Source organism: Anolis carolinensis, chromosome 5, assembly GCF_035594765.1.
Source record: "Anolis carolinensis isolate JA03-04 chromosome 5, rAnoCar3.1.pri, whole genome shotgun sequence".
NCBI classification, from domain to species: Eukaryota; Metazoa; Chordata; class Lepidosauria; order Squamata; family Dactyloidae; genus Anolis; species Anolis carolinensis.
Genome location: NC_085845.1, coordinates 188,413,479 through 188,435,888, shown reverse-complemented (window position 1 = coordinate 188,435,888; position 22,410 = coordinate 188,413,479). Strand labels below are relative to the sequence as shown.

The following is a 22,410-nucleotide window of genomic DNA, read 5'->3' as shown; positions in this document are numbered from 1 at the left end:
TGGAGAAATTGTCAATTTTCTTTTAAAAGTGCTTTTTTGTATCTGAGAGTATACCTCTAGCTTCTTCAGCATGAGTCTTTGTTCCTGTTAGAAGTTGATCATAGAAGCACACCGGAAAACCTAGAGAGGTGTTCTAGGAAGTTAACCAAAGAGTCACAATGGAGGTTGTAGAGAGAACCTTTTAATCAGTCTGCTGGCTATAGAGGTGATCAGAGAGATCCCAAAGACTCCATAAGTTCTAACAAAAGCATAATAGAAATAGTATACAATTTCTAGGTACATCAGTACACATTATATATACTTGGGTCCCCTTTTCTTTTGTTCAAGAGCATTAATCTGATAAAGCACTTGCTAGTTTCTTATATTAAAAGGATATAGGGACTGATGAAGAGTACAACCTTCATGGGCCAATTCCATTCCAGCTGTCCCTTTGAACTAGAATCCTCATTAGAATTTCCTTTCTATTTCTTCTGAATTATCTTTCTTATAGGCATGGGGATGGGCATTTTTAGGAAAAGATGCAAGTTCAATAAGCAAAATGTGTATCTTTTCCTTAAAACTATGCCATCCTCACCCTTATAGAGGAGAGGGCTTGACATGAGGGGATTGCATAGGAAGTGGAGTTTCTTGAAGATAATCTTCCTGGACAGAAGTACCCTGGACGGCAGTTTGTTACCCTGCAGCTATACAAAGGGAGTTCTTTTGCTCCTCCATCAGTCGGTTCTATTGAACATGGACAGTCTTAACGGAAAAGGCGCAGCATTTGGAGATGATGCTATTTGAAAAAATCCATGACATATTCTCCAATACCAATGAAATAGACCCCTTGGGCTATGCCAAACAGGGGAGCTATGACCAGTGCACGACATGTTGCCCCTTTCATGAAAGCAGTGGGACCTTCATGAATCCATACTTTCCTGCAGATAAGAAACACACATTAGGTTAAGTAAACATATGCTGATGTTTTCCAGGGAAACAAAACTTTTTTTTGGTTGTGCCAGATGCAAAATAGGAGAGAAGTCCGATTCAAGTAATGGTGTATTTCTGTGTTCACAAGCTCAATTTATAAGAAATTGCTTAGGAACTTCCCTGGGAATTTAATTTCATATATGAATGGATATCCAAAATTTAGCTTCAATAAGACAGGGTCCCTGTACCAAAATTTGGGTCTACAAAAGAGGGCAGAAGGGATCTTAGAGGTGCCCTTCTTTTGAAAGAAGCACCAAAATTCAAAGTTTAATGGGACATTAATTTCCTATCAAGAACATGAGTGTGATACTGAGGCAGAGAAGAACTTGGCAAACTGCAGATGTTTGAATTTTTGGAGGAGACAGCTTTTCTTTTTTTTTCTATATGTCTGCTTTGTGGGAGAAAATTTATCTGAATGAAATCAGATACTCCAGGGACTATGCAAAATGCAGGCAAGGTCTTGGGAAGCTGAATGTGGATGTTATATATGAAACACACACTTTCAGCTATTTTGCCTATTCTTTATTGTTCTGGTTTTTTTAGTTGAAGGGTAGTTATTTCTGCCTTTCTAATCACATGTTATGGAGCAAGTTGCTCCATTATTAGCAATTGCCTTCTAGAAAGAAATTAAAGAGAAACATAAATGCTTAACATTTTTCTTTCAACTCCTTGCAATAGCTGTACAGAAGAAATTAAGTTTATATAGTGTAGTGAACAGAGCTCCCATTCAAGTTTCCAGGCACTCCATTCTTTTGCCAGACAGCATTTAGTATCCCAATCAGTTCTCATTAGATTGCCCCTCGCAATATTTTTGATATTTGAACAAATGTATTTTACTGATAGCTACATCTTATGAATTGATGTTTTCATTTTAGCTACATTAAAAATACACATTTAGAAAATTATCATGGTGGCGATGATCACTGTTACAGCAATGTTCCAAAGAAAGATGACTCAAAGCCATATGATGAAATGGGTTGATTACAGTTTATCAACATAGTCATGCTTACCTGGCACAATCAATGATCCCATTGTAGGTGTCCTCTCCCAGCCCTTTCTTGAGAGTTTGAATGCGTGTTTTTAAAACTAAAATTAAAATAATTTATTCATTAAAGTCTATGCAACATTACTTAGAATTTGTTCTCAGTACCAAGTTATAAAACTGAACATTGAGTTATTATTTACCTCTGGGCATGAATGCACAAAGTATATTCTAGTGTGATCAGAATGCAGTATTATTACTACTCACTGGTGTTTATCATTAATGATTACTAATATAGTAAAATATAAACTCCACTAGAAAATGAAACCTCCCTTGGCCAACCAAACTGCAGAAAATCCATCATGCAACAATTTGAATCTCCATTGGTTTCTTCAGGAAAAAGGCATTAAAGTCATACAGGAAAAGAAATATGATGATGCTGAAAGTCACAATACAGTACATGTTGTATTATTAGATGGTGTTTCTATTGTAGTTCAATTATTTTGGAGGGATGTGGCCTCAATCTGTTCTGAGATCTCTTCAGATGCAACATTTGGTACAAAGTGTAGGCCTAAATACCTTTGGTTGAAATGAGTCTATTTTAGCTGAGAATCGGCATTAAACTTCTATGATCCACATAAGGAAATGCAATTTACAAAGCATCCCTGCAAGAAATTTAATGGAACTTGGGTTGATAGTGAAAAAAGCCTAAATCTAAAGTGGTAATGTGGTTGGATAATAAATAAACAATGACAAAAAACATTTTCAAAATAGTGCCATGGATTGCCTACCATCCAGTGGGGTCACTGCCACGGCAGCCACAGATCCTGCCACACAGCCAGAGACGAATGAGTGTAAGAAAGATGCTTTTTCTTCCAGGTTCTCTTGTCCCAACTTGTTGATATTGGCAAAGAGTGGGAAATATATCACAGAAAAGGGCACATCCCTGTTGAAAGAGGAAGTGGGACAATGTAGGTAAGAAAAACAATTGGCTGGTCCTTCTTGAAGAATCCTTCAGGAAGAGCCAAAGTAGTTGGCTGAACTCTTACTGAAGACTGCTTTCTTCAGAGCTAGTGCTGGGGATTAACAACAAAATCTGCCTTCCCTATCAGAATTTGCACTTGTTGAAACTTGGGTATTTTTGCACAAATGCACTTTTTCCAGAGTCACAATGCATCATAGGCTTTTGAGACTTAAATGAGGGGGTTTATGACTATCTTCGACCAACATCCTTCCTCACAAAAACACAAACTCACATTATACAGTGCAACTAAAATCTAAAAAATAGTTTTACGGATTTTCAGTGGCTAAAATTAAGCTGCCGCAATATAAAAACATATAGGAATCATATACGTTATTTTGACCTTTTCAGACAAAGTATAAACCTGAAGGCCAAATCCAAACACATTTATTGTCTACATGCGTGAACATTTCCAGATGTATCTGCTAGTTTAGTTGTGAAGTTTCCCCAGGATTCTTTTTAAAAAAAAGGATTACCAGAAGTTATCATCCTAAAGTGTATAGAAACAGCAATTCCACGGTCTTTTCACCTGAGCAGGGTGGCCCCCAGCCCTTTATACAGGCCAGCTAGACCCTGAGTACGCAGCAGATCCCTGGCAATCGCAGTGGCGGAGGGGCGCTGATAGGCTGTGGCAGACTCTGAGACATAAGGTTGCCTGTGGTGTAAACCTGGTGGTGAATGGGAAGCAGCCACAGCAGATAGTCTGTCCTGTCCCAAGGCCTTTTGCTGGTGAGCAGCTAAAATAAAAGAAGAAACATGACCAACTCTCTTTTGGCCCAAGAATTGATTGTTCCACTCTCTACTACTTCTGGAGATTTGAAGCAGAAGTGTATTACATCCCACACCAGTTTGTTCATTTGTGAGGTGGGTGGGTGAAGTCTACACAAAAGCAATACAGATTTCCATATGCATGTCTTTTAACATATATGCATTTGATATGCACTTTAATCTATGACCGTCATGTACGAGGGCTATCCAGAAAGTAGGTTATGTTTTGGATTTTAAAAAGGACAAAGTATAGGATAAATCATTTACCATATGCAGCTGAAAGACACATTCCAATACTACAATCTCATGTAATCCCCATTGAAATTTAGGTACATTTCATATAGATAAATGAGTTTGAAAAGTACTGCTCCAGTAAATTCCCCGCTTGTGTCCTCAGCTCTTCCCCCTTCTCTCTTCCTGCAGCGTAGTCAAAATGCTGCGCTGCCAGCCACGCCCCCATTGTTGGAAACGGAGGAGAGAGGCGGCAAATTTACTGGGGCAGTACTTTTCAAACTCATTTATCTATATGAAACATACCTAAATTTCAATGGGGATTACATGAGATTGTAGTATTGGAATGTGTCTTTCAGCTGCATTTGGTAAATGATTTATCCTATACTTTGTCCTTTTTAAAATCCAAAATGTAACCTACTTTCTGGATAGCCCTCGTATATAAGTGTGTAACTACATTCATTCCTCTCCCATCCCCTCTACACACACTGATATCACTGCCTCCTCCCACAATATGTTTAATGGCTAAAGGCAACAGTGATCAACTTCACAATTTTATTTTTTATATATTTTAAGAAGAATTAATCTAATTGTTGCAGTCAGAAAATACCTGCAAGACTTATTTGCAAACAGGAACAGTATTTTATTGACATAGCATTTTTGTTTTCACTTTAACTATTCCAAAAGGGGATTCACCTAGCCTTCCAGCATCCTGTAGTTGAATCTTCAGCATTTCCATTGGGGAAGTGACCACCACCTGGCAGGTTCCAGCTCCACAGCCAGCCAGCATCTCCCTTACTAATGACAGTTCTTTTCTGTTGAGAATAATACAAATGCAAAAGAGTGGTTCAGAAACACAGTTGCTGTGGATTCATATCAAAGTGTCAGGATTTCTTACAATCTTTGTAATTCTTTTGTAATTATGGAGTAAGTTCACCTTTTTGTGTCACAAAGGCTTAGTGACTCATAATGCAGACATTTCCATTCTGCATCTTAGGATTTATGTGTCCACGGGGGAAGTGCATACACTGTCACGACCCAGGCTGCAGAGCACCAATAACCATACACAGAGGCCAGAATCTATCTAATATCTTTATTAAGGAAATATATAAAGTCAATAAAAATAAGTGTAGAATGTAGTTCAGAAGAAGACCTTTCAGGAAAGGTCAATTATAGTCCAGGAAAACAATGTCCAATATAAAATATTAAGGTCCAAAGTTGTAATCCAATAACCGAAACACTCACTTTGCCAAGCAAAGTGAGGGGAGATGACAAGGTTCTTAGTCCAAGGAACTTGAGGCAAGGCTAGGAAGTAAACTTGATTCTTGGAACACAAGGCTTGATACAAGGCAGCAAGGAACGAGGAACAGGGACAAAATCCGTGGTAAAATACTTGGCAAGGTCCTGGAAAAACAAGGCTGAGTCCTAGGAAGCAAGGCAAGGTCCGTGGAGGTAAACAAGGCTGGGAACGGGAACGAAGGCTTGGAAACAGGAACGAAGGCTTGGAAGCGGGAGTAGCGCTGTCCACACACAACCTACTCCAGTTGCTGACGAATTGACTCCGCAAAATTCCTTCAGGGCAAAGAACCTAAATAGGGTCTCGTTTTCCCACCAAAGAACACTTCTCTGGGGAACCAGAACCGAAAGTCAATCTCTGTGTCCAGATGCATGACTCCCTAAAATTTCTCATGAAAGCAGTCTTAATCAGCTGAATGCCTGGCTGCGATTCTCAGGCTTCTGCGATTAGCCTGCTGAACTCCTTTCTGTTGTTGATAATAGTTACGGCGAGAAAATGGGGGAGATTTTGACTCAGGGCTTGTTTGGCAGCTTTCTGGAAGACAAACCTCCTGCAGGTGCAAGGGCTCCAATTCTGGCTGGGAAAATTCCAATTCTGGCTGAAACGGTGGAAAACCCAAGTTTTCCTCTTCATCTGTCACCACAGCGCTAGGAACGGGACTACATGGCCCATGAGTCATCACACTATCCCCCTCCTCAAGCCCCCTCTCAAAATAGGGCTCTCTCCCCGAGGCGCGAGGCCGCGGCTTGGTGGGGTAGGTCTGATGGAAGCGGCGGGTTAAATCGGGGGCATGGACTGTGGAAGTGTCTTCCCATGAGCGTTCCTCGGGGCCAAAACCCACCCAGTCAATGAGATATTGCAGGCGGCGGCGGTGAAAGCGAGAATCCAAAATGTCCTGAACCTCGAACTCCTCCTCCCCATCCACCAAAACAGGAGGGGGGGCCGGCCGGTCTGCATCAGGGCGCACACCATCCGCCGGAAGGAGCAGGGAGCGATGGAACACTGGATGAATGCGCATAGAGCGCGGAAGTTGGAGTTTGAAAGTCACGGGGTTAAGTTGCGCCACCACCGGATAGGGACCAATGAAACGGGCATCTAACTTCCGGCAAGGGCGATGGGAGGGCAAAAAGCGAGTGGACAGAAGAACCCGGTCTCCTACCTTGATTTCGGGGCCCGGCTGGCGATGTTTGTCAGCGTGGCGTTTATAGTCCTCCTTGGCTTGGTCTAGTTGCTGGAGCAAAAGTTGTTGCACCGCTGTGAGTTCCTGCAGCCAGTCCTCTGCTGCGGGAACTTCTGAGGTTTCAACAATAGAAGGGAAGAAACGTGGATGGAAGCCGTAGTTTGCAAAGAACGGGGTTTCTTTAGTTGAAGCCTGGACACCATTGTTATAGGCAAACTCCGACAGCGGTAACAGGGAAGCCCAATTGTCCTGCTGATAGTTTACATAACAGCGAAGGTATTGTTCCAGAGTGGCATTGGTGCGCTCAGTTTGCCCATCCGTTTGGGGATGGTGAGCCGAAGGTAAACGAGAGTCTATGCCCAATAGTTTTTGTAGTGCTTTCCAGAAACGAGAGGTGAATTGGGACCCACGGTCTGTGACCAAACTCTTGGGCAAACCATGCAATCTGAAAACATGCTGAAGGAAATAATCTGCAGTCTCCTTGGCCGTGGGGAGGCCATCGCAGGGAATGAAATGGGCTAGCTTGGTAAAAAGGTCCACCACCACTAGGATCGTGGTGAATCCACAGGAAGGTGGTAGATCAGTGATAAAATCCGCAGAGATTATTTCCCATGGGCGAGATGGGGTAGGAAGGGGTTGCAGAAGCCCTGAGGGCTTCTCTCTTCTTGTCTTGGAGCGCTGGCATACTGGGCAGGAATTGACATATTTTTCCACATCCTTGCGGATCTTGGGCCACCAGAAATCTCTTAGGAGCAAATGCATGGTTTTAAATAGTCCGAAATGCCCTGCTGGCTTGCAGTCGTGACACAGACGAAGTGCCTTTTCCCTGCCCGGTCCTGGAGGGATGTAGACATGGTTTCTATAGCAAAGTAACCCATCCTTAAGCGAGAAGGGAAACTGTAGTCCTTGGCGAAGTTGGTCCTGAGCCCAGACATCTGCTTGTTGACTGGCCCTGATTTCCTGAGCACAAAGGGGCCCTGGAGTAGAGGGAGCTGAATCAATTAGGGTGGATTTGGTATTTCCCACAGTGAGCGTGGCAAAGTTCTCGGGCTGCAGCAGTTGGGATTCAAAGGTCTCTTTGCGCCCTGCAGCATATTCCGGTTTCCGTGACAGAGCATCTGCTTGCTTGGTCTGGGCTGGGGTTACATAGTGGATTTGGAAGTTGAAACGCTCAAAGAATAAAGCCCAGCGTTGTTGCCTCTGATTTAGCTTGCGGGCAGTTCTTAGATGCTCTAGATTCCGATGATCAGTATGGACCTCAATGGGAAATTTGGCCCCTTCTAACCAATGTCTCCAAGTTTCAAAGGCTGCCTTTATGGCCAAAAGTTCCTTTTCCCAAATAGTATAATTTCTCTCTGGTGCGGTCAGTTGACGGGAGTAAAAGGCACAAGGGTGAAGATGATCTCCCACTGGTTGTAAGAGTACAGCCCCAATTGCCACATCGGAGGCGTCCGCCTGTACGACAAAAGGGGTTTCAGGATCTGGGTGTTGAAGGATTGGCTGGGACGTGAATAATTTCTTTAGCTGTTGGAATCCTTTCTCTGCTTGCTCTGTCCAGCGGAAAGGCTGCTTCCCACGGATGCAGCTGGTGATTGGATCAGACCAGCGGGCAAAGTCTGGAATGAACTTGCGGTAGTAGTTCGCGAACCCCAAGAAGCGTTGCACCTCTTTCTTGTTGGTTGGCGCCCGCCATTCCAATACTGCTGAAACTTTTGCCGGGTCCATGGTGAGCCCTAGTGGCGAGACACGATATCCCAGGAAATCTACCTCTTGCAGATCAAAAGCGCATTTTTCCAGCTTGGCATAAAGTCCATGATCCCGCAATCGTTGTAACACCATTCTAACGTGGTTCTCATGTTCTGATTGTGATCTAGAAAACACCAAAAAATCGTCCAGGTAGATAATCAAGAACCGGTCTAGATAATCCTGAAAGATATCGTTGACAAAATGTTGAAACGTTGCGGGAGCTCCACACAAACCGAAATTCATGACCAGGGTTTCGAATAAACCGAATTTAGTCTGGAAGGCGGTCTTCCACTCGTCCCCCTCCCTGATGCGAACTAGATTATAAGCTCCTCGAAGATCCAGTTTGGTGTAAACCTTGGCCCCTCGAAGCCGGTCTAATAGGTCCGAGATCAAGGGCAGGGGATACCGGTTTCGCTTAGTGATATTGTTCAATGCTCTATAGTCCACCACCAAGCGTAGGTCCCCTGACTTCTTTTTTACAAACATCACTGGGGAAGCGGCTGGGGATTGAGAGGGTCTAATATACCCCTTGCGGAGGTTTGTCTCTAAAAACTCCCTGAGAGCTTCTTGCTCCGGTTCAGTCAGGGAGTAGAGGTGTCCTCGCGGGATCGGGGCCCCCTCCACCAAGTCAATGGCACAGTCATAAGGTCTATGCGGGGGTAGTCTCTCGGCTTCTTTTTCATTGAATACGTCCCAATACTCTGAGTACTTCTTGGGCAAGGTGATGATGGGTTCAGCGTCTGTGGCATGGCAGACCTTGGCTACAAGACAATGGTTTTGGCAATATTTTGAAGCAAACTGCAGTTCTCTGTTGGACCAGGAGATGTTTGGGTCGTGGAGTGTCAGCCATGGGATTCCCAAAATCACAGGGAAGTGGGGAACCTCGGTAACAAAGAAGGAAATCTCTTCCATGTGTTCCCTTATCCACATTCTGGTGGGTTCCGACCACTGGCTTACTGGACCTGTCTTGAGGGGGCGGCCGTCTATGGCCTGCACCACACGGGCGTTCTTGAAATCGTGATATTGTAATCCCAGAGAGTCGACATACTCTCTATCAATGAAATTGTTTGTGGCTCCTGAGTCTATCATGGCATGGATCATGACGGGTCCTTTTTTCGCTGACCACAAGGTGACCACTAGGAGAAATAGGACCCCGGTTGGCGGCTCTTGAGTGGGGTTTTTGACCGGGTTGGCGAGCCTCTCTACGCCCGGTCGCTGGCTTCCCCCGCCGGCTTCACGCCAGCCGCCTCAGACGCCTTCGTCTCCGTGGAGGACGCCGCCGCCAGACGGGCGGCGGGCTTCCCTTTGGCTGGGCACTCTCTGGCAAAGTGGCCCCCGTTCCCGCAGTACCAACAGAGATTTAGGCGTTGGCGGCGGATCTTCTCGGCAGCATCTAATCTGGGTCGCACATTGCCCAGCTGCATCGGCACCTCCTCGCTTCCTCTGGGGTATGGGGCTGGTGGTGGGGGTCTCCACACTGGACGTGGCTGGACGCCGGTGGGAGCGGGAGGTTTCGCTCCAGCCCTGCCGCTCTGGCCTCGGATCCATTGCTTTCTGTTGGCAAGCATGACTTCAGCCCGTAAACATTGTTCAATGAGTCCTTCAAGGGAGTGTGGAGGATCCACCTTGGAGATTTCCTCCAGCATCTCGATGTTGAGACCCTCCCGAAATTGTCCTCTGAGGGCTATGTCGTTCCAGCCGGTGTTATGGGCCAGCACTCGGAACTCGGCTATGTACTGGGACAAGGGTCTGTCCCCTTGGGAGAGGCGCCGGAGTTTGTGGCCGGCTGCCTCCAAATTGTCTTCGATCCCCCAAGTCGCCTTAATGTGATCCAAGAAGTGTTGTGCTGATCTTAGATGTGGGGAGACTTGGTCGAACAGTGCCGTCGCCCAGTTGGCCGCTGGCCCGTCTAGGAGACTGTAGATCCACGCCACCTTGATGTCTTCTTGGGGAAACTCGGCATTACGGGCCTCTAGATAAGCCTGGCATTGGCGACGGAAAACATGAACCTTAGAAGCTTCTCCAGAAAACTTGGTTGGCAACGCCATGGCCGGGAGACGGACCCCGCGTTCCTTCAATCCCCTTATTTCTCCGTCCTGCGCATTGAGCTTATCTCGGATGCGGTCCACTTCATCCTTATCGATGGTGTAGCTGAGTGGCTGGGCCCCCGGTCCGGCTCCGGTAGACATTCTGGCCTAGGTTAATTGGTGCTTAGGGTGGCGGAGTCAAACTGTCACGACCCAGGCTGCAGAGCACCAATAACCATACACAGAGGCCAGAATCTATCTAATATCTTTATTAAGGAAATATATAAAGTCAATAAAAATAAGTGTAGAATGTAGTTCAGAAGAAGACCTTTCAGGAAAGGTCAATTATAGTCCAGGAAAACAATGTCCAATATAAAATATTAAGGTTCAAAGTTGTAATCCAATAACCGAAACACTCACTTTGCCAAGCAAAGTGAGGGGAGATGACAAGGTTCTTAGTCCAAGGAACTTGAGGCAAGGCTAGGAAGTAAACTTGATTCTTGGAACACAAGGCTTGATACAAGGCAGCAAGGAACGAGGAACAGGGACAAAATCCGTGGTAAAATACTTGGCAAGGTCCTGGAAAAACAAGGCTGAGTCCTAGGAAGCAAGGCAAGGTCCGTGGAGGTAAACAAGGCTGGGAACGGGAACGAAGGCTTGGAAACAGGAACGAAGGCTTGGAAGCGGGAGTAGCGCTGTCCACACACAACCTACTCCAGTTGCTGACGAATTGACTCCGCAAAATTCCTTCAGGGCAAAGAACCTAAATAGGGTCTCGTTTTCCCACCAAAGAACACTTCTCTGGGGAACCAGAACCGAAAGTCAATCTCTGTGTCCAGATGCATGACTCCCTAAAATTTCTCATGAAAGCAGTCTTAATCAGCTGAATGCCTGGCTGCGATTCTCAGGCTTCTGCGATTAGCCTGCTGAACTCCTTTCTGTTGTTGATAATAGTTACGGCGAGAAAATGGGGGAGATTTTGACTCAGGGCTTGTTTGGCAGCTTTCTGGAAGACAAACCTCCTGCAGGTGCAAGGGCTCCAATTCTGGCTGGGAAAATTCCAATTCTGGCTGAAACGGTGGAAAACCCAAGTTTTCCTCTTCATCTGTCACCACAGCGCTAGGAACGGGACTACATGGCCCATGAGTCATCACATACACAGACACAAAGGTATTGACAGGAGATTATTAGAAAGGGAACCATACCCATCCTGAGAGAGCAACTGGCGGAAGAAATCATTGGCTGCCAACTTGATTGCTTTTTCAGGAGTGACAAGAGTTAGGTTCACAGCAGCCCCTGTAAGGAGATGAGAAAAGCAATAAAATATCCTGCTATCTGGCATATTAACACTTCCAGCCACAACTACTGAAAGCACAGAATACACTATTGAATAAAACTTTTCTGATAAGTAATAAATAAATAAATAAAATGTTGGCTGAAATCTTATATCACGGTTTACATTATGTAATGTTAGGTATACATAGCTACATGCTAAGAAATCCTGTTAGTGAATCACAAAATCTTGTTCCTGGACACATGTGGACAATTTGCTATATGACCAATATGCATTGCAGCCAATGCAGAGAAGTTCCATTGTGCATCGGTTCTGATGCGTATCAGTCACTTTGCCAGTCTCCATACAAAGCAACACAAACAGCAGCTCCTTAGTGGATGTGGATGTTACAGAACTACCCAGTTTTAATGCCTGTGGACTTAAATCCACTTACAAAGACGTAAGTCCCCAACAAGATTCAAATCATAGAAATTAAATACTTTATTTAAAGTCACATTAAGCCAGGTGAAATGTCAGCACCAAGTACACCTTCCCATTTTAAAATGGGAACCTTTGAAAGACAAAAAGACAAACTTTCAAAAATATTATGGTCTTTCAAGATACAATTTGCTTTCTCAGCTAGATACATAAGGAATGAACTCAAGAGGGAGCTCTTGATCAATTTTAGAGAGATTTATGATGCGCTATAACAGATTACCATTTCCCCTGCTTTTTTGTTCCCAACTTTCAAGTTGACTTTTGACTTACTACATTAGACTCATCTATTTTTACATATTTATTATAATTGTGATGCTTATAGCAGTACTTGTAGCATTACATGCACAAGAGATTCTAGATGATATTTAATCTTCTAATAAACAAAATGGCAATTTTCAGGCAATAATTTCACCCAAAATCCAAGTTGGTTTTACAACATAATGGGGAATCTAGATTATTCACTATCCACCATCTCTGTGATCCCACACTGATTACTGGTGCAGTCCAAGAAGGATTGTACCATTTTCAGCTCTGCATGTCTGGATCATGTCTAGAGGAAGATTGAAGATTCACTTAAAATAGATTAAGGAGCATAAATACTGCAGAAAGGTCACAGGTTCAAATCCCGGGAGCAGAGTGAGCGCCCGCTGTTAGCTCCAGCTTCTGCCAACCTAGCAGTTCGAAAACATGCCAATGTGAGTAGATCAATAGATCTACGGGAAGGTAACAGCGCTCCATGCAGTCATGCCAGCCACATGACCTTGGAGGTGTCTACAGACAACGCCAGCTCTTCAGCTTAGAAATGGAGATGAGCACCAACCCCCAGAGTCAGACATGACTGGACTTAACGTCGGGGGAAACCTTTACCTTTAAATACTACAGTATAATAATTCAGAGAATCTAGTCCTCACAAGTGAGCTAATGTCAAAACTGTGGAACAGATTATTTCAAGAGTCAAGATGGAGCTAGAAAAGCAGCTCCCCTGAACTGGCAGTGTGAGAATAATACATTAAACTTGTCTCCATAATTACCACACAAGTTGTTGCTTCTGCCTTGGGGCAAGTAATGGTGAAACAGAAAGGGTTACAGCTGTGAGTTAGAAAGGAGCTTTTGCAGAAGGAAAGAAACAATGATGTCTAAAACAATGATGTAGAATGACCTGTTGGAATAAAGCTAAATTAGCTGTTAGAATTTAACACACATCTGAAGACCTATCTTTTTGAACCACCACAATGATTATTCAAAAGCTTCTCCTTATTTTCAATTCACTTATACTACTAAAAGGGAAAACCTTTTTATAGACTACCTCTATATACGCCGAAGAACCCCTCTGAGCGAATAGTCTTCACCAGACAGTCTCGCCTAGAAAGAAGGAAAACCAAAAGTGTTTCAAAAGTTGTGATTGACTTTGCAACTTTCTCCCATAGGGACCCAGCTCCACGTCTCTGCACTGTCCAAGGTTTGGGGGGGGGGGTAATCATAATCATAACAACTTTATTTTTGTACCCCACCTCCATCTCCCCAAAGAGACTCGGGGTGGCTTACATATGGTACTGAGACTGGGGTCTCAGCCACGGAGCCCTGACACCAAAACTACAACGCTCTCCATTCCACCGTGCTCTCTATTAACTCTCTGATCATTTGAAGATGATAGCAAAGGTGGCATTTGCATTTGCTATACAATTTTATAATAGTTATGCTGGCTATTCTGTGTGTATTCACAGACACACAAAACCCAGAACATAGATACTTCAGTTATTTTTGCTTAAAGTGGTTTCGCATGCTATATTAATAACACTTAGGGGGATGAGGGAGAAAACAATAGAACCTGGAAAGATTTCAGCTATCCCCAATGTACTTAAAAGATGAATCATTAGAAGTCTCTTAATGCCTATCATCCACATTATATCAGACCAAGTTCAGAAAAGCATACATTCCAGTGTAGACTGCTTGTCCTTGCTGATTCTGGAGGCGGGTTTTTGCCAAATCAATGGGGAAAACACAAGTGACTCCTACGAGCCCTGCTATACCTCCATTGATTAACTTTGCTGGAAGGCTGGAAAGAGGAAAGAAAATCATTATCAGAGTGCTGTTTAGATCGTTAGATAGAATAAGCTTTCATGCGTTCTGTGCTGTAGTCAATTACAAAATAATCTGTACAGAAATACTGATATTTGCTAATATACTTGTCAATTCATTTTCATGGCACACTTCATTGTGAATTTATATATGAAATGTTTTACAATATCAAATATAAATTCTAAGATGGTTGTGGAAGGAAACTATCTACTTTTTCTTTACACTGTGATACTGTTCATGCTCAGAATCATAATGAAACATAGGCTTGGATCCTTTGAGTAGCCCCAACTAAAGCAGACTAATTCAATCAGCTGCTGAACAAGGAATTAACACTTTACATAAACTCTACTGACACAATGGGCTAATTCTTGTTGGGACTGTCAATTGTATTCTGGTCATACTGGCCAGGATCAAGAATGTCCTTGGACACTCTAGCATACCAGGCATATAGGTGGCCTGTCGAGTAAATGTAGAAGTGTCTCTGTGCCACTCCACAATTTCAGCCTTTACAAAAAGAATTAAAAATGGAAAAGGTCATATATACAAGTTATTAACTACCCGACACTGAGCCATCCTGTATCCTGCCCACCATCTCCCAGTGACAGCAGACTAAGCATCATTTATCCCGCTTCAGATGGGAATTCTCCCCTCCTCCCCTCTGCCACAACTTTCAAAACGGCAAGAAGTAAAAAGAACAGAATCGACCTAATCTTCTTCTTGTCCCTCATTGTTCCCTGGGGATGATGTTGTATTGAGGTGGCGGCAGCTGCTGCTGACACAGGAAAATTCTTTCAAATGCAGAGATGCTTTCCTCTCTGCCTTTTCTCAGCTGGGAGAAAGAAAACCATTACTGCCTCTTTGATATATTACTTGCCAAGAATCTATTATAAGTAACAAATGAGAGTGTCAGTTAAAAGACAGAATGGCAGTTTATCATTTAATCAACTTCCGGAGAAGATATCTAGGATATTTAGTGGAATCAGATGGATGGCTTGCCTCCCGCCTTTTCCCCTCCCCTCTTCAATCAGTTTATACCAGGGAAATTTCCTGTCCCCTTTCCAGTAGACTACCATACACTTTTCTTCTCTGCTCATAGGAACACAAATGTGTTCCAATTCCAAGTGGCAAGAAACAGGAATGCATAAATGTATAGTGTGATCATCAGCATGTTTACTCAGAGTGGTTACTCTGCAAAAAAGAAGAAGGGTGTCACAGATAGAAAATGAACAGGCTTGAGATTATCTCTAAATCCCAGAAAAACAAAGGCAGTAAGCTCTTTTCTTCAATGAAATCTCTGGAATGCTTGAGCAAGTATTTTACAAATGAAGGCCACACCAAACTAAACAGGTGGGTAGCCAGGGAACCTCTGTGGGGGGAAAGAGGGAAATGGCAATTTGCCCCACATAGAGAGAAAGGTAAATGTTTGTGAGCATATTAGCAATGACTGAAGATATACTGACTGGCACTGCTAAGAGATCCATGCAACTGTAATACAGATCCCTGGATAACCGAAGAGAAGAGTTCGTTTGTAGCTGATGGTACCGAAAAAGTGAGACCATGGAGGCTTCAGGAAATATTATTAAACTGTGATTTGAGTGAGCAATTGAATCTTATCTGGACAGGTGTCAGAATGCCCACTGAATTGTAGGGGAAGTACAGTAGTGTCTCAGTTATCCAAGCTAAACGGGCCGGCAGAAGCTTGGATAAGCGAATATCTTGGATAATAAGGAGGAACTAAGGAAAAGCCTATTAAACATCAAATTAGGTTATGATTTTACTAATTAAGCACCAAAACATCATGTTTTACAACAAATTTGACAGAAAAAGCAGTTCAATACACAGTAATGTTATGTTGTAATTACTGTATTTACCAATTTAGCACCAAAATATCACAATATATTGGAAACATTGACTACAAAAATGGCTTGGATAATCCAGAAACTTGGATAAGCGAGGCTTGGATAAGTGAGACTCTACTGTACTGTGTTTCTTCAGCTAGAGAGACCAATCTCAGGGTAAGTGGCAGAAGAGGATCAAGAGGAACAATTTTGATTTTAGAATGTGAGATGACTTTTCACTCAGAGAATCCCTTTCTACTGCCTTCTAATGAGTAATAGGAATCACTGGGAATGTTGTACCTGTACAACCATCAGAGCAACAAAAAGTTGGAAGTTGAGGACTGTGGAAAGAGTTGATGGGTACATATACTTGAGCCTACCATACCCTTGGAAGCAAAGCAGTAAATGAAGTTGCAACTTGTGATCTTTCTTAGTGTATAATGTAGAATAGAGTAGCATATGGTCTTCAGTGATCGTTCCACAAATCCCAGGAACACGAGGGGGGAGAGGCACTCTCAATGTGTTGTGAGTGTATTAAGATAAAGCCCCAATAAGATGCAAGTCTTAGTAGGGGTTGAAGTAACTGCTATAGCTGTTGGATTCATTTTGCTGCCTGCCCCTAATTTTTTCCCCTCATGGCTCTGAGTTGGCATCTGGTCAGAGAGATTTGGCTCTCATATCTGTTTCCACAACCTGCTGACCTACTAGAGTTCCTGTCCATCTCTGTCCTTACTTGGTCTATTACAAGATCCCATTGCTTATGACATTGTAAGGATGGGCACTATTAGATTCAGATTTTGCTGATGTATTGTTTTATCAGAAAAGCAACACAGACACTAACAGAAAGTAGAGTTATTCTGTTTTTCTGGCTCAGTCTAGACATGGCAGCAAAAGATCTCTGGCTTCCTGGAGAATGGTATCAACAAGGGAAGAAAAAATAAGCAATGTATATTTAAAATATGTGTGTGTTTTGAGCAAGTTGGGTGTTCCTTTATGCTGCCCTAGCTATGATTAAACAAAAGACTGTGCATATTTATGATCATCTTCATGATGTTCAGCTATTATATAACGTTTTTGTCCAGCCAGTCAAAAAAGAAGTCAGGCAACAAATTTGCAAGGCCAATGAGTCATACACAAACAGTGAATCACAACCTGCTTGTTAGCATTATTCAGTTACTTAGTTGCTAGGAAAGCTCTCTCTCTCTCTCTCTCTCTCTCTCTCTCTCTCTCTCTCTCTCTCTCTCTCTCTCTCTACATGTGTGTGTATGTGTGTGTGTGTGTGTGTGGGTGTAAGACCCAAACACTGCTTGTGGCTTTACAGTTACTCAGAGTTTATGTGTAACTACTACATTAAAGATTTTGTCTTAATAACAATATTTCATGCATACGAAATGTGACTGTTGATTAGCCTTGTTTCTTTTCTTGCCACTTCAAAGATGCTGGACATACATACGACTAATTGAAGAATAGAATAGGCTAACACTGCATTAAACATATTCCTAATATTATGGACTTCTGGAGTGTGGTTTTAATAGTGCATGGACCCTTCTCCAGTAAATTAGTACTATGCTCTCTTCTGAGCTATCACACAATGAGAAGGCTAAACAAAGGTTGCAGGTCTGTCTGAAATTAATGTGTAATACTCCTTCCATCTTCAACACAAAACTGTAAAACAGTGCACTCGTAACATAAAGATGTAGAATAAATAGCACGTATTGTCTGTTTTCATCAAACAGTTCACACAATTTGCACCCAATAAAGGTGATTATTAAGACTGTGATTATTTACCAAAACCTGCTCAGTGAGCTTGAAACTCAAGTGATGGCAGAGAACTCCTATCACTCGCAAGTGCAGGGCATTGCCATTGTTATTTATCCTTTTTCTTAGTGGATTTTCTTTGATAAACAAAAAACTGAAAGAAGCAACTGGAAATATAGGAGACCATGAATATGGGAAACATCATGCCTCCACAACCACAAATTCAACCATCCACCATTGATTGCTTGAAAAATTATTCAAATTTCAAAGAACCAAACCTTAATTTGCCATTTTAAACAAGAGAGTCACATTTGTTATGCTATTGTACATAATGGGACTTGAGCATCCATGGATTTTAGTGTCCATGGGCTGTTAGTGGCCCTGGATCCAATGCCCACTGGACACCAAGGCGTCGGCCACAATAGTTTGATTTTATAGCAGACGTCCTATCTAGAAGCACTCCAGGTTGTAAGATTCCCTCATTTTTATTTCCAATTTGGTTTCCAGGCTAATGGATACCCAGATGTTCTACAACATGAAAGCAGCTAAACAGATTGCCAATAGAAAGACCATGATGTATGCTGTCCGATAGGTTCCACTGTGGGTAGGACATTGGCCGCTGACTCCAGTATCAGTAGTACAATGGACTGCACATATACTAACATAAATATAGGGATTATTTCTATTGCCATGTTATCAGGAGGTGGTTCTTGCAAGGATTTGCACACTTCCTCTGAAACAATAAATATAATATATCCATGAGTGAAACATATATGTAAAGAGCAAATGTTTAGAGAGAGAAAAAGGGCTGCTTACCTTGCTTATTTGCAAGAGTCTGAATTCCTCCTTTCCTCCTCAATCTCAGTTCTAAGCATATGACTCACATCTGGCTTCTTCCTGCTAACAAACCCCATTCCTGCTCTTAGGGACAGTTCAAACTCTCAGTGATTTTATCTAAACACACTGTAGAGTGAAACAAAGCAAAACAAAACAAATATCTACTTTCAGGTTACTCATCAGGCCTCTCCCTTTCAGGCCTGGCAGAGAAGGTGCCCCAAGCCGCACCCAAGTGGCTGGGTGAAGGCTGGCGGGGGGAGAGCTATCATGTCTTGGAAAAATAAGTTGAACTCTAAACTGGTTTTGAGACAAATACAGTTGCATTTAAGCTTGTTTAGACAAGCCCTGCTTTCTCAAGTACTAGAAATAACTCTGTTTGTTAAATGTGAAATTGTTTTTTTTTTGTTAATATAGCTGTTTCTTAAAACCTAAAGATTATTTTTCTCTAAAACATCAAAACATCTAGGTGTCCCCTGGGCAACATCCTTGCAGACAGCCAATTCTCTCACACCAGAAATGACGTAGTTTCTCAAGTCGCTCCTGACACAAAAATAAATTCTCTAAGATAAGGAAGGAAAACCACAGTCAATCATTGTACTTGATTTTCAGTCCAGGTATGATCTCTCCTTGCTCTCAAATTGCAAAATACTATGGTGGTAGATATATACAATATAAAGCTAATCCCAGACAATTTTTCTAAGCAAACGGGGGAGAGATGCCTTTGTTGTTCTAGACCCAAATTCAGTTTTCCTAAGTAGGGAAACTGTGTCTTTCAACTTTGAAGGCCTCTAGGCCATTAATCCTGTGATCTTTTTTGTGTAGATTTTATCTATCTCTGACACATTTGCTCAACATGACTTGCTGTTGAGAAGTAGATGTGTATTTCCTGAAGTACGTTAATGGAGCTTAGATACCTACTGTTATGCTGCCTTCTGCTTAATAGTGTTTTACATAATCTCCCTCTGCCCTGGAATAAAAATGAATATGTAAAGCAATAGGTGTTTTGAGAAGCCTTCTAATATAGTCTGCTAGCTATCAACCTTCCAAGAGTTCAGAACCTTTTTGAAATCTCTGTATTGCAGTGGTCTCCAACACAAGACTAGAAACTCCCTAAATTTGACTCCCAAGAGACATATTCTGTCCTTTGTTTAAATAATTAATCCAGAGGCAAGAGACACTAACCAGCAGTCCAGGGAACAAAGTCTAAGACTCTCCTGCTATCATTGACTTTTATCTCCATAAAGTAATGCTTGACTGAATCCTACATGACTCAGGTACATCTCAGATGGATTATTCATGTCTCATCCTGGAAAAGAATGTATTGAGGTTTGCAATGATTACAAACAAAATGAAAACAGTTGACTTTTCTTCATATTTTGCCTCTTCTCACCATGCCAGTAGAATCTTCAGCTTGAGGATGAATGGAGAATCATCATGGAGGATTTTTAAAGACAATGCTTGAATAAATGTTTCCAAAGTCATGAAGCAAACAAAGATACAATTTCTGTAATTTTGTTCTACATTGGTAATTGAAAAACTGAAATCAAACCATGTTTCAATAAATATATATCAACGGGCAATTATAAGGGTTGATGTTAGTTTTTTGGGCTATATGGCCATGTTTTGGAACATGGTCATACATCCCAAAAGGCTCACAGTAACCCAGTGATTCCAGCCATGAAAGCCTTTGACAGTACAAACAATAACAACTTTCCTCAGAAGTTGCCAACAATTTAAAATATCGAGGGGAGGGAAATTCCCAGGCTTCAACTTTGAATGAAGGTGGGATATAAAGTAATTAAACAAATGAATAAACAAATGTGACTTCCCAAATCTTATAGAAGTCCCTACATCTCTTAAGAGTGTGTTTCTCCTATTGCCCCATTTATAACAACTACGAACCCTGGGTCTGTTATAGGAATAAGGATACTGAATCAAGAATCAGTGATGCTCCTTAGCATGATTTGAAGGCAACAGTGGAATGCACTAACAGCTGCTTCAATAATTACTTTAATGGATCTGAAATAAACGACCTTTCTTGGAGAGAAGGTGACTGCCTTGAAAAAGGCTTACCTTGAACTGTGTAGCTATATGAGCCAATGCAGAATATTTGTAGCATGAGATGGTAAAGATTTGACATAACCTCTAATGTTTGCACAGCCTGCGAAGTAGATTTAGAACAAAAATGCTCAAAGGTGGCTCTTTATTGAATTAATTGCATAAGGAGAAGGTCAGATTTAATCAAGGATCAATATCCAGCTAGAAAGATATAACAGAAGAAAAGCTTAATGGAATATCTGGATGTTTCTGGGAGCAACCTTTACTGTCTGCATATGACAAAGCTAACAGAAGAAGCCTGCACTAAGATCTGCAAATGGAGCAATTGCACTAGTGGCATATTAGTCACTGGTGAAGTCTTTGGTTGCAAAATATCCATAATGATTGACTTCCATGCCCTACAGTCTGGCATACATTAATAAAAAGCTATTAATCTGATCTGACAGTGCTGGATTGGTAGAGTGGGTTGTGAACTTTTTATAATCCCTAGATGTTAGGAGTTTGTAATGGAAAAGAAATTGAAAGAGTGCACACTTTTTATGACTCAGCTGGTAAAGGTGGAATAGATCTGTTCCACCCAGCAGGAAAAGATATTGTATAGTTGAAGGCTTTCATGGGCAAAATCACTGGTGTATTATGTGGTTTGCAGGCTGTATGGCCATGTTCTAGCAGCATTTTCTCCTGATGTTTCATCTGCATCTGTGTGCTGCTAGAACACGGCCATACAGCCTGGAAACCACACAATACCCCAAAAGAGACACTGCTACAGGAAAGGTAGGACACCATCATCTACAGTGTGGTTAGACCAGGCATGGGCAAACTTTAGCCCTCCAGGTGTTTTGGAATTCAACTCCCAGAAATCCCAGCCAGTTTACCGGGTGTTAGGAATTGTGGGAGTTGAAGTCCAAAACACCTTGTGCGCCGAAGTTTGCTCATGCCTAAGTTAAGAGTATTAAGGAAACTCCTGCCTCTCTGATTTGGGTGTTGTTCCCCATAGTTCTAAATGCATGCCAGATTGCATTGATGTCAGTAGTAAAAAAAAGAACTGCCTCCTTTCAAATTTCTTTCATATACTTGGGAGGTCTTTTCCCTGTTAACTCTTTATTGGAAGAACCCTTGACTGACTTATTGTGCATATTTTCCCTCCTAAAGTCCATTTCACTCCCTCGTACCCCAGGAGGAACATACAGTCAAGCAAGCTGGAAAGTTGTAGCATTGCCTCCAGAATAGTTGCAGCATTACATATTCCTATCATGCTGATATGTTTATTGCACATTCTCAATCACGATTGTAAATCCTGAAGCAGTGTAAAGGATACCAAATCTTACATTAGGAAGAGCCAAAATATAAAGATAAACTGGGATATTACATGTATACCTGGGTCATCCATCTTGTTTTTCTTCCCATGTAATTTTGTTCATTTGCTTGAGACAGCTGATAGGACTTCCTCTTTTGGTTCCTTGTCTGCAGCTTCTCTTCCGTTACAACACACAGTAATACGAAGTATGCAGACTCCTTTGACGAAGAGCTACGTTGTGATGCCTCTTGGAAATCACATTGACCTTTTCTATTCTAATAATTCATTTACCTTATTCAGATGTAATTTCACAAAAAAATGCTACTTGAGATAGCTATAAAATAGTTTTGACCTAGTGAAGTGAATAATAGTGTCTGTGATTCCATGATGGAAACAAAAATAGTGTCACTTTGTTACATAATTAATATTACATCTTTGAGACAATTCAGGTGGCAATAAACTAATTTATGAGGCTTCCACTTATTTTATCACTTAACTGGTCAAATATGAATTTTCCAGAGAGGGAAAGCCCTTTTTGGTGGATCCCAATG

At 42.1% G+C, this 22,410-nt stretch overlaps 1 protein-coding gene across 3 annotated transcripts; it reads right to left on the bottom strand.

Annotated features, from left to right (window-relative positions):
• Positions 1-159: 159 nt before the first annotated feature.
• slc25a18 (solute carrier family 25 member 18) lies at positions 160-21,225 on the bottom strand. 3 transcript variants are annotated; one of them, XM_008110476.3, is made up of 9 exons: positions 14,777-17,130; positions 13,926-14,048; positions 13,299-13,354; positions 11,427-11,517; positions 4,668-4,786; positions 3,502-3,709; positions 2,743-2,897; positions 1,980-2,055; positions 160-917 (listed from the first exon to the last, which is right to left on the bottom strand). In XM_008110476.3, the coding sequence occupies exons 1-9, from the start codon at positions 14,797-14,799 to the stop codon at positions 776-778; spliced, it is 993 nt and encodes a 330-aa protein (XP_008108683.3). In that variant the 5' UTR covers positions 14,800-17,130; the 3' UTR covers positions 160-775. The 3 variants fall into 3 exon arrangements, with proteins under 3 accessions (XP_008108683.3, XP_062837261.1, XP_062837260.1); XM_062981191.1 differs by lacking the exons at positions 13,926-14,048; positions 14,777-17,130 and adding an exon at positions 18,484-21,225; XM_062981190.1 differs by lacking the exon at positions 14,777-17,130 and having other exon boundaries at positions 13,299-14,049.
• Between the last annotated feature and the right edge of the window lie 1,185 nt (positions 21,226-22,410).

Bases quoted from the DNA above. Each gene is read 5' to 3' on its own strand.
- slc25a18 (XM_062981190.1), bottom strand. From the start codon at position 13,509: ATGGAGGTGGGGTACAAAAATAAAGTTGTTATGATTATGATTACCCCC. The intron at 3,710-4,667 runs GTGAATCCCCTT...CTTTTATTTTAG, and splicing joins ACAGGATGCTGGAAGGCTAG to CTGCTCACCAGCAAAAGGCC. The intron at 918-1,979 runs GTAAGCATGACT...TCTTATCTGCAG, and splicing joins GGGATCATTGATTGTGCCAG to GAAAGTATGGATTCATGAAG.